The sequence below is a fragment of the Cyrtonyx montezumae genome, unplaced genomic scaffold (genome assembly GCF_038088225.1).
Source record: "Cyrtonyx montezumae isolate F1298 unplaced genomic scaffold, pur_monq_1.0 scaffold_30, whole genome shotgun sequence".
NCBI lineage: Eukaryota > Metazoa > Chordata > Aves > Galliformes > Odontophoridae > Cyrtonyx > Cyrtonyx montezumae.
The window spans coordinates 3,358,228-3,370,535 of record NW_027072035.1 but is presented as its reverse complement, the minus strand read 5'-3'; the positions used below and the strand labels follow the sequence as shown (position 1 = coordinate 3,370,535).

General features: G+C 41.8%; 1 protein-coding gene across 1 annotated transcript in view; it reads left to right on the top strand.

Annotated features, from left to right (window-relative positions):
* The window catches only part of DMRT1 (doublesex and mab-3 related transcription factor 1), a 52,035-nt gene that overhangs the window by 24,669 nt on the left and 15,058 nt on the right, over nucleotides 1–12,308 (top strand). The window contains exon 4 of the mRNA XM_065744183.1: nucleotides 4,705–4,867. Coding sequence (XP_065600255.1) covers nucleotides 4,705–4,867 — 163 coding nt within the window. The remainder of the gene's footprint in view (nucleotides 1–4,704; nucleotides 4,868–12,308) is intronic.

Genomic DNA, 12,308 nt, shown 5'->3' with positions numbered 1-12,308 from the left:
CTTAAGAAAGCTCAGGCTGAGGTGTGAGGGGAAGTGTAGCAGGTGTGGTTACTGTGAGTCACCCTTCCCTCTAATTCTCTGTGAGCACATGGACCCTCCCATGTATCTGTAATTATTGTTCATTATGGCAGGACTTTTACCTGCATTTAGTCTTAACTAAATTAAATGAGTTAAATGAGTTCCTTAAAATGAGTATTGTAAGTCAGTGTATTAATACACAGTGGAAGCTGATGCTTTTGGCACTGGTCTGTTGAGCTACACGGGGGCAGTAACTGGAACAAAACTGAGGTGACTGCAGTCTGTTTTTAACCACAAAAACAAATCGAAAACCTGTATGGCAAGTCCAAATCTAACCAGATTTAAGTTCTCTGAGGTAGCAGTGGCACTGGAGATGTGTGACTAACAACATAAGGGTCATTGTGACTCCTTCTGCATTGATGTTCCCCCCAAAAAACTGTTGAAACCGTTCTGGTTCCTGCAGCCAGGCCACTAAAGATCTGCAAGTGCTGAATGTGCCCCCACACCTAGGCAGCACTGCAGGAGTTTCCTGTGTTACTCTGGTAATTACTCCTGTTATTCCTGCTTTGGGCAAGGCTTAAAGTTTGGACAAATTTCAGAATTTTATATAGTATGTTTAATGCTGAAGGTTTCTGATTGGTTGCTTGTTGTTTCTTTTTCTTGTCTTTATTTAATGCACTTCGTCAAATCAGCATTTTTGCTTCCAGAACCTCTGTTTTTTAATTCTTTCTTTAAGCCAGTTCAGTGCAAACCTATAAAAAACACAATGAGAGTAGGACTGAGACATTTGAATACTTTTTCTAATATCATTATCATTTGAAAGCGAAATAATTCACATCGCTGAGTTAAAGAACTGTTTTTAAGGATTTCTTAAAAAGTAGCAGACATGTAAAAGTCTCTTTAGCTAAGTCCAAAGAAACATGTCTGTGAAAGGGCAGCTAGCAATTTGAACTCTTAACAATAGCTATCTGCTCTTGTAAGGAAGATAGCTCTTTTTGATTTCTGCAACCTGTTTCTAGCTTAGTTTTTGCCTCCAGTAAGCCTGGTCCTGCAAAAAAACTCTCCACAAATACATGTAAAATGTTTAAAAATGTGTTTTGGTGCATGTACGCATACGTATACATTGTACAAGTCACCCGATGCAGTCCTGGTTTTATGCATAAGCAGTGTATTACACACTGTATTCATAACATACCCTTCACAGTATAGATTTATGCTAAAAGTATCCTAATGTTTCTGACAGCTCATGTGTGACATGAATGTAATCCATATTTCTTGGAGGAGCTAATCTAAGCAGTTTGTTTTCCGATACTGCTGATAGGGCTATATCTCTAGATGTCACAGCAGTTGAGATTCTGATGGTAACATATTGTTTATGGGTCACTGCCTTTGTCTCAAAGAATAGGTTGGAACAGAATAGCAAAGGTTAATTAGGTTTGTCTATCAAGGAGGGACAGATATAGATGTCTCTTGTATTTTCTATGCTAGAATCAAAGGAAGTCAGGGCAGAGTGTCATAATCTGTTTTTCCTCGTGCTGTAAAATATGCTTAGTTGGTTTTAGGAATGAAAAAACCACTTTGAGCAGTCTGAGTGCAGCCACGTTTGCAGGGGGTCGGCTCACAGGCAGTAGCATTACAGGTGGGAGAGCAGTGGGACTCTCCTTCACAGTTTGGGAAATTGAGGCAGGGAATTGTTTGTTGTCCTGCCCAAGGTCACACAGGCAGCAGGTGATGGAGCAGAAGTCCTTGACATCTGACTTTCTGCTCCACTCCCCAGCAGCTGTCTTCTCACCTCACACTGAAAATTGACTGCGAATCTGTTTGCAAATTACTAGAAATAAATGCAAAATTAAATTTTATGCCCCCCAAAATTGTCTTTAATTTTAAGACCAAGGAGGAGATTGTGCAAACTCTTAACAGAGTTTCTGTGGTGTTTCAATAATCTTTGGTTTTGTTCTAACTCAGCTGTTGATGAGTTGTGGGTGAAGCAGGTGCCAGGAAAGCTCGAGCCAGCTTGTTTTACAGAGCTCATCCAAACGATAGAGATTGACTGTGACCTCTTTTGCTGTTCTGAATACTTTGCACTGTTTGTCACCCTGGATTAGAGTCCTTACACATTTTAGTGTGTTTAGGTTAGTGACCTCACACATTTTCTTCTTCAGAATAATCTCTGTAGTCAGGGTCAGTTGCAAAATGTTCAGGTCATACTAGGTGTAGCACTGGCTCACTTGCAAGGAGGTTGCACCTCACAGCTTCCACAAATAAAAGAATTGGCCACAGGTAGAGACTGTCTAGAGACTGCCATCTGGGAAGGGTAGGCAATTTTCTTGCTGCCAGGGCTGGATGAAGAAGCAAGCCGACAGCTGTGCCTGCCTCACCTCTTCTCTTTCAGTCTACCACTGTCTTTGCTTATTCCTTGTGGATATTCCTTCACAAGGAAGATGTTCGGAGGTTGTGCAGCTGCTGCCAGCAACCCAGGAGGAGCACTCTGCTCTCCCACCAGCTGTTCAGAAGATTTTTTTCAGGACTCTCTGGAGTGTCCTCCTAGGCTTTATCTTGATACACACTATATAGAGTATAGAGCTGCACTGGCTGTTGTGCTCCATGATGGACAAGTCATGCTTCTAGCTTGACAAGCTGATGCTTCTTGTTTCCCCATATTGATTCTGCAAGCAGACAGAGAAAGAATTTCCACTGTACACATTCTTTTTTTAAGGCCTTACGATCTGGAGCTGAAACCCTGGTGTTCTCTCAGGAAGTGACCCATGGAGCAGTACCCAACAAGGCATCCAGCTCTAGCCTTTGGAAGTCTGCAGTGCCCTGAATTAGCAATGACGCACATAGCCCTTGGCCTCCTCTGGGTTTTTCTTAATTCTCTTTCTGGCTGTAGCACTCAAAAAAAGCACAAGGACTCTGCAGAGCTGCAGGAGTTAATACAGATCAAATGCCCCTTCTCACTGGGTAATTATCTTCTAAACCCCTTTTTTAATGCAGCACTAAGGTCAAGAATTTTTATGTCTGCTTGTTTTTTTATTGTTACTGTAGAGTAGGATTGCTAAGCACTATAAAAAGGAAACCTTACGGTTCGGATTTACTGTGGTGTGTATTCTAAACAGTTTAATAAAACAAAACCTAAAGCTTTTAGATTTTCTTCAGTGGTTAATACACAAGCATATTCTTTGCAGAGACAAGTCTCTGACTGTCGGTTGGACTGTGGTTCATAGACTTGGTGTGGGTAATAAGATTATAAAACATGTCTCTTGCTAGCCAGCTACCACACACTAATAATAATAGTAGTAATAATTCATTGAATCCAGAGATTTTAGGTGAGTTGTTTTTTAAGAAATGGAGAAAAACCCTGAAAAAAAGGTTTGAAAGGAAACAGGTCGTTGCATATGCTCTACAGAAAATGCAAGCAAGTATGTGATGGTTTCTGTGCCAGGGAGCCATCCCTCCATTTTGTTGCAGCTAAGATAACATCATCTCCATCAGGTGACTTTTTTTTAACTGTATGTATGTAAACATGCAGGAGGGAGAGGTGAACATCTGAGAAAGGGATACTGCCCAGCGTCCTGCCCCAGCAAGGGCAGGATTGTGTGTAGAAATGCAGGCAAAGAGGGCTTTGCCTTGCAGAAGTGACGTTGGCAGTGCTGCCTTTGTGCCTGATACAGAACATCCCATCTTACAGTTGTTCCCTGCACAGAAAACATATGGAGGTATAATCAGCTAGCACTAACTTTCTTCATGAAAAACATCATCTTGTGAAAAATTTGGCTGCTTTTGTTTTTTGAGCATTATGCGGCCATGTTGCATTGTGGAGTTTTGGAACAAATAATGGTAGATGGTAGGTCTTTTGTAAAACAGAAATTAAGAGCACTGCCACCTCTTTATGGAGATCACTTTGGATCATTGCAGGGTGTTGGAGTAAGATTTGTTTTCTGAGTGCTGCCAACTTGACTGCCAGTCTGGGAAGGAGGTGGGCTTATCTGGTCATTGTCAGACTCTGAGCTGACACAGCCAGCATGGTAGCTTCTGTCATGTAACAGCTTTGCCACAGATCTGCTCTGTAGGCTTTCCACCTCTTAGTTTCATTGTGTAAGCAGAGAAAATGTTTCTCTGTCTCACTGAATTGTAAGGAAAGCAGGTGGTTATGTGTGTTCTGTGCTCTGATTTAGTTGGGTGTCTCACACAAGTCGGTAGGCAGAACAGTCTCAGCTGTCCTGTGAGCTCCTGGGGGAGGAGTGTCACTGGTCTGGGACCTCTTGGTCTCCTTGGGACTGTACTGGCTGGGTGGATTCCTCCCCTCCTCTGAACACTGCTCAGCTGCATATAACCGAAGGCTTTGGAAAGCATCGTGCAGGCCACTGGCATTGTAAGTGGAGGACTTGTGAGGAAGCTCATTGTGATGTTAGGTGTCCATGTGCCAGATGCAGCTTTAACTAAGGCAGGGTCTGCGTGTTGGCTATGCTACTGCTATGCTGCTGATCTCTTATAAGACCAGATCGTCTCCCCTGGAGCTGGGTGGCATCAACATACAGCAGAAATCTAAGGTCAGTGTGTAGGGATTTGGCTTCTGCAGTCCTCATGGTAGCCCCATTCGAAGATGTGTGCCCATAGGGCAAAGGGTGTGTACACAGTGCTGAGGCTCAGCTTTCATGGGTAGCTGTTGCAATTCTGTCTCTACAGATGAAAGAGATGGAGAACTGCCATGTCATGAGCTCCCAGTACCGGATGTGCTCCTACTACCCGCCAGCCTCACACCTGGGCCAGGGGATTGGCAATCCTGCCTGCATCACACAGATGCTCACTTCGGAGGACACCCCCTCCTACTCAGAGCTGAAAGTGAAAGGTAGGTGCATCTGCTGGGGCTTCAGATCCCAGTTTGACTTGGAATAGGCATGCACAAACAGTGGGTGGGTGGTGCGAAGGAAAGTAGGTGACAGACAGGAGGTACCACGGAGTCTACGACAGATGGTTTATTTGTGAATGGCAGTGGTAAAGTGGGACTGTTTCTGTACGGTGAGGCAAACTTGTATTTCAGAAGTCTCATAGCATAGAGCATCTAGTTGGTGTAGTTCTGTGTGCGTTCCTGCAATTTGTGTGACAAGGCTCCAGAGATGGCTCCTGTCCGTGCTTTGCACAGTTTGCTCACAAGAAAGATGCTGCAGTTAAAAAGTTGTCTTTCTTTTCTTCTCAGAAACTGTGTTTGTAGTTTCTCCCTCAGGATCCACAAGCCCCCCACAGAGCCTCTGCTGTTCTCTGCCTTCTGAACTGCTTGTGACAACTATTCTTGTATCCCAGCAGTATCATTACACCCTTTATGGACTCACCTTTGTGTTTACTTTCAAACTCATTGTATCATACTGCTTTGCTTAAAACTATAGCAGATAAGTATCTTTTCACATCTAGTGGTCCTGGCTATCTCTGAGATCGTTATCATCTGCATTAGTTTTTAGAAAAGAATTTGTGAATTTACAATGTGGTTTTCTGAAATTTCTCTTGCTTCCTTGTTCTCATGCTCCTGTAGCAGGTAGAATACTAAAATGCCAATACAGTGCCCCTGCTGGAGCAGACCAAGTTCTGTGTAGCTGCGTCCTTCTCTCTGGAGCAGGTTGGTAAGGGATAATAGGGAGAGAGAAGAAAAACAGAAAGAGTAGAGTGACACTACTTCATATGTCCAAAATTCTCTCTGTGCTACAGCATTTGAAGGTGTCCTGAGTTGTTTGCTTCTGAGCTATAATTTTCAGTTACCTGCATGGACCTACACTCCATGAAATGAGCTAATCCTTCGAGATGCTTTTTGTGCTTTTTGTCTCCCTGTAACAGTGAATTTGGCAGTTTTAACTTTATGTGATCTGTGGGAAGTATTTTGTTTGGTTTGCTTCATACCTGGCAAATTTTTGTGGTGTTTTTTCTTCGTATGGAATGGCAGCAGTTGACAACAGCATCCAGACCCATTTGCTTGTTTGATGCATTTAGACAGTGAAGATAATCATATAGGGTCACAGAACAGTTTAGGTTGGTAGGTACCTTAAAGATCATTTGGTTCCAACCCCCAGCCATGCGTAGGGCTGCTACCCACCAGGTCAGACTGCCCAAGGCCCATCCAGCCTGGCTTTGAACACTTCCAGGAATGGGGCATCCACAGCTTCTCTGAGCACACAGCCCTTGGAGTATGAATCTTCTCTTGCTGCATGTGTGCAGACCCTTTTTTAATGTCTGATGAAAACCTTATCTGTTTCCAGTCACGACCATTTTGTTGCTGATGTGCTGGTGCCTGGTGCACTTGATTTGTGGTGAAAAACTTTGTTGTGGTTGTGTCTCCTTAAAGACTCAAAAGTTTTGGAAGATGAAGTGTATTTAAGTCATATTTGTGGCTGGTGTAAATCAGCACTGAGCCCTTGAATTCTGTAACTCTGGAATGATTTATGCGGAAGAGGTGGCTGCTGTTTCAGAGTGGCTGATTTCTGAAAGTTTTCCAACTAAACATGACATACCAGATAAATGAAGAAACAACACATGGTGTGATAAAACCTGAGGCTTTTTCTCCTTTTCCAGTGGTTCTAAATGGCTTAGAGAAATCAGTGATCCTTGGTTCATTTTCCTTCTCTTTTCTTCAGTTTTATTTTCTTCCCCCTTCTCTGACCACCATTGAGCAATGACGTCTTTCTTTCTGCTGATTGGTCAAAGAACCATTTGGCTTTATGCTCAACTGCAGTTGACACTTTTTCTTGCATCCATCACTACTAACTCACTAAGAAGTCTTACCAGTCGAGTGTTCTTACAAATAGACAAAAGACCTTATACCCTTTGTTCCCAAATGCACTTCAGTAATTTTTCATCACTCTAGAAAAAAGTTGTGCGTAATGTACCACTGATTTTTAAACTGCATAAATACTGTATTTTCAATAATCCTTGACTGCTTCTCCAGACAATATTCCCCACACAGATATTGTTCCCTAAGTTACACCATCAATCAGAAACCGACAAGCAGTGAGATGTAATTTACTGAGATCAAACAGCATTTTCCAGACTCTGAAGAAGTGTTTTTCCATAGCAGGGAGGTAGTGGGTGAAAGAGGCACAAATATTTTTGTGAGAAAGTTGAGCACGTGAGGAGGTTCATACCTGTTTCTTGGGCTTCTTGGAGACATCCTCTTTTTCATTATGCCCATTCTTGGTGGAAATAACTGCTTTTACTTTTTCCCTCTACAAACAACATAATATTCTCAGGCTGTTAGTCAATGATTTACACTTCCAGGATATCCCGCTAATGCTTTTCACAGGCCTCAGAGAGTGTGAGGCTTTTTGCCTCTTCATTGTCATTTGTGTGGATGCTGCATAAGCCAGCAGGCTGTAAGCAGCAGATCCCCCAAAGTACTGACTATTCTGCTGCAAATGTCGTCCCGTTTAAAAGACACATGCTTAACGCCTTTCTCCATTTATTGCTGGATGGTCTTTTTGTACAATGCCTGACTGCTTTATATGAACTTTATACAGGGTTAGTGATTGCTACTTTCTTAAGACAGCTCTAGAGCATGTTTTAAAGGAGCAACTCATATTTTCTGCAGTTGTAATGGTGACCATGCTCAGAACCATGTTTTCTTTCTGTGAATTCGTATGCATAGGTTTTAGGACCAGAATGTAATATTAGGAGCATCTAATCTTACACATTGTATAATGCAGACTGTAAAACTTCATTTAATAGCTCTTGCAGCAAGCTCAAAACTATTTTTAATAACATCTGTTCCCAGAGAAACTTTACGGGAATATAATAATACATATGAAAAATCAACAGGTCAAAATAAAAATAAATTAATTTTGCAGCCAAATTTTTAAAGCTTCTGAAACTAGTCTCTTTAACACAAATGGTTATTAAATTCCCAGCCACAAGTCAGAAATTGTCTTAGAATACATGCAGTCTATTACTTGCACTTCAGCTGTAACTTCAGGTTTATAGAGGTTTTGCCACTTCATATATTGTCTCAGTATTTTAGTCAGACCATTTCATTAATTTTGTTCTGCTAAGTTAACTGCCTTTTTAGTTATGTTGAAAGGGAGGAGAGATGAGCTAGCTGACCACTGATTTACACTTTCTTTGTTTTTATGAATGATGCAAAAATCTCAGTAAGCTTTTGGCATTTGTACATGAGGTCATACCGTGTTACAGAGTGTTGCATACCATAATGGGCTGACATTTGCTGAGTGGCAAAACATCATCATTCAACTGCCTTGCAATTTGAATGTGTTCTAAGTAAAATGGCTTTGCTTCCAAACAGCGCAGCTGCTCCCCTTCTGGAAACTGGAAAAAAGAGGGAGAAGACATTAGAGAAACCAGTGACAAATGTCAGAAGGATGTTTTCAGAAGGCTGTCTTAGATCATGGGGCTATAACGTATATAATATTCTGTAGTTAAAAGAGGATTTTTTTTTACTCTACATTCCAATATTTTTCTTTACCTTTTTTTCTGCTACCTTGCTAATTTTTTAGAACGATCAGTTAGAGAGGAAGAGGTATGAGTGTTTTTTACTAGTCTCTGTGTATGCAGATCATACTTTAAAGCATGCCTTTGTTTTGCAAGCCAAGCTGAAAGCTGCTTATACAAGAAGTGTAGAAATGAGAATGCATATATGGCAGCCATAACAGGGTGTTTGACTTCTAAGAGCCAACTGCCTTGATCACATTGATTTCTATGAAGAAGATGGTTTTGTTTGTGGTGGGACTTTTTCAGGATTGGATCAGTGCCCAGAATTGCCAGGTACATTCAGCTGACTTTGGATCAGGCCCATCCTATGCTTAAATTTGTGAAATACCTGCACAAGATCTTAATTTGAGACAGCTTGAGGGCATATGCTTAGGTCAGGCCAGGGCGCCTAGCTCTGGACTCTATTTCCACTGAATAATCTGAGCCTTTGCTTAGCAGTGTGAAGGTGTTCTTCAGTTTGGGACAGAGGCAAGAAAAAAAGAACATTTAAATAAAATATTTAAATAAAAGGATGTGGAGGAGACATATCATTTTATTTGCACACAACTTTTATTTAAAAATATTTTAAATCTTTTAAAATATTTAAACTCTTATTTAAACTCTTAAAGTTAGCATGGAAGTCAAACTCATCTTTGTTAATGTGTAGCAAAAATGGTGAAGAAGGTGGCTTGCATTTAAAATGTTGCTCTTGTTGCTGAATGGAGTTCATGTTTTTTTTTCCCAACAATGTCTTAGATAGCTAAAAACGTGTAGTGCGGCATTGAGGCTGGACTGTGTTTGCAGCTTGAACATAAATCAGGAGCCATGTAGAGCAGGAGCCTGAAATTCCTTCCAAACACAAGAAAAACTCATATGAAATGTTCATTTTGGTACAGAAAAGGTCAGTAAGTTGCAGAAACTGAAGAATTATGATAGAACAGCAAGACAGGGACTTCTCCAAAGTCTGTGTAATACATTCCTGCTTCTGTGTGGCTGGGTGCTGTACTTTCAGTGGATGCTCAAGTTACGGAGGCAGCACACTGCAACAAAGCAGGCTGATCTGCTACAGTTGAGAAACGGTTCCAAGGACTGGGGAAATACTCTTGCATTTAATTGCTCTGTTAAATTTGCTGCCATCTGACAAGGTGTACTGGCAGAGCTATGGTAATAAAGTGGTTAGAGAAGTGAGGCGGAGCAGTAAGCCCAAGTTTTCTTCTGTCTGGAACCAGGCTGTGTAAGTGAAGAGTGGTTCTTGCTGTCCCACAGATTCCAGGCCTTGTAAGTCTGAGGTATACCACTTCTGTTTCTCTTCTGCACACCTCTATAGCAGAGTGCCAGCAGAAATTCATTCTGGATGCAGAGGGGCTTCAGCAGCAGAATATGTTAGGAATGGATACAGTTCAGCGTTGTTTGGCTTGTATGTATTGCCTGTGTGTCTGCCCGTGGATCTTTTTCTTAAAAGTTGACCTCTGTTCAGACCATCCCTTAGGTATGAGGAACAAGTAGTGTCCTCTGAAGCTTAAGACTGTTTGCTACTAACTATCTTACATCAAACTTTTACAAGTAAATACTGAAAGCAAACAAGAGAGGAAGGTAATAATCTAATCCTGCAGATCCAAAACATTCAGTTGGAAGATCTGTTTTTGTCAGCAGGTCACACCATTTTGTGTAACTCTTTCATCCTGTTGGTGCTTTCTCATTGCTGCAGTCCCAGATAGCTGTTCTGAGCTAATCTTCCCTTAGGTGCCTATTACAAGGATGCTAGGAAGGCTGGCAAACTTCAGACTGCTTCTCTGTGCCATGGTTTACATTTCTGTTTGCATACATGCAGATCACAGCCTTGTCTGCTCTTCTTGCTTGTAGCAGTCACATTTTTTATGTAGGACTCTTGTAACATACTGTGTTCTGTGCCTGGGAGCCACCTCTGCGTGTGTGTAGAAATACACACAAATAGGTATGTAAATAAGTAGATGTATGTATATTTTCCTACTAAACAAATGTGCTATACTCAGACATGTCTGCCTGCTTTCACCCAACCTGGGTTGCCGGGATAAACTGTGGAATGAATTTGTTGTCACTATGATGTGAGAGCAGAGTTCTCTGAAGGTCTTTATTCGTTGATTAGATCAAAACAGATTTTGGGTAGGTTGTAGAATTTTACAGGTGTTTTTAGAGTGAGAATGCTTTAACATGTAATTTTCTTGGACTTAGCTTGGATTTGGAGATTTTCTTTTTTTTCTTATAAGTCAAGCTAGTTGCTAACCCAGATTTGTGACATTCATATACATGCCTTGTTTCATTAGCTGTGGAAGCAGCATTCAAAATAAATTTGAGAATGTGAGGCATATTCAATATAAACTCTAACAATCCATTTTTTTTTCTGTGTGTTTAAGCCTTTTTGTAAGTTACTGGTCTGTGTCATGAGATTGGATTGGTGAAGATTTGATCAGTATTGAAATAAATATGTAAGCTCTGACTGACAGAGAATGAAATTCCTGGAAAGAAATGAATTTAAGCATCTGCTTACATTGCACTCTGCTTCAGTTTATTCTTGATTCAAAGGGTCATTTTAGTAGTTTCTTCTTGAAACACAACCTTTTTGCTCTGCTCACTCAAAAAAAAACAGTAATGCAGCAAAGCAACTTGTCGTTGTGCAGTAGCAGAATTATGAGTTTGATTCATGAGCCGTGCTGCTCGCTGTGGGGAAGAAGTTGGTCCTGTGGCAGTGACTGCAGAGGCTGTGGTTTGTTTTTTCCACACTTAAAGGATGCTGGATCCTGTCCTAAAGTCTTGCACCACAGGGTTTGGGCTTGCTGCTCTGGTTTTACTATGGAACGTTTTACACTAAGAACAGAAATTCATGGAAATCATTAGTAGTAAAACAAACTCCACTATAGAGTGGCAAAACTAATGAAGATGTTTTGTCATGCCAGTGACAGCAGTGTGCTTACTGAGGCATGGTTTGTACCTGCAACAGTGAAACCTGCTCCTCTCTTTGCTTTGCTGTGATAGGCAGCTGCATCCTCTTAGCCCTGGTGAAGAAAATGGAGAACTTTGCCACATTCTGTGGTGTATTCTGTGCACAAGTTTCCAGAGAGTATTTTGCCATTCATGCCAGCTTGTTAGAGTAATGACCTAAGTTTCTGCAGGCTCTTTGGTTTGTATGAGGTGCTTGTGTTGGCAGCCCTTCTGCAGATGGTGAGAAACTTGAGCAAAAGATGCATTTGCTGCTGATCTCTTAATAAGAAAAAAAAAAAAGGCAAGTTAGAGTTGCTAAGTCCCTGGAAGCAGCCTGAATGGCAGGAGATGATGAGCCAGACTGTGGCTCTTGGCAAGAGGTCATTGCAGCCCACAGCACTGGTCCCATGCAGAAGTAATTTCAGGGAGAAAGGTGAGGGCTTCCCCATGGCTGCTCTGTGCAGGTAGTCTCCTGGCCCTGTGCAGTGCTCCCTGTCTGGGGGAACCAGTGGGAGCAAGGGATGTGGGCATGGTGGCCTCTTGCTCCATCTGCATGGTTACAGATGCATGTTTGCATGGCCTTTGTAGGTGATGCCTGCACAGGACTTGTGCGACCTTGCATGAGTGGGGCTGGCTGCCTGGTGGGCTTTCTTAATTTGGTGGCCATTGTCCTGCCCACCCAATGCTTCTAATTCTAAGCCTGGGTGTTATCGATGGGTTTATTTCCAGTGCTCCTCACAGGCATAGCTTAGGCCAAGTACAAGTTGAATAACCTTCAGGAAAGCTGTGCTGTCCTTCTGTCGGCCGCTGTCTTTGAAAATTGCCTGCAGAGTTAGTGAGCAGGAACAGTTAAGATTTACAAACAATGA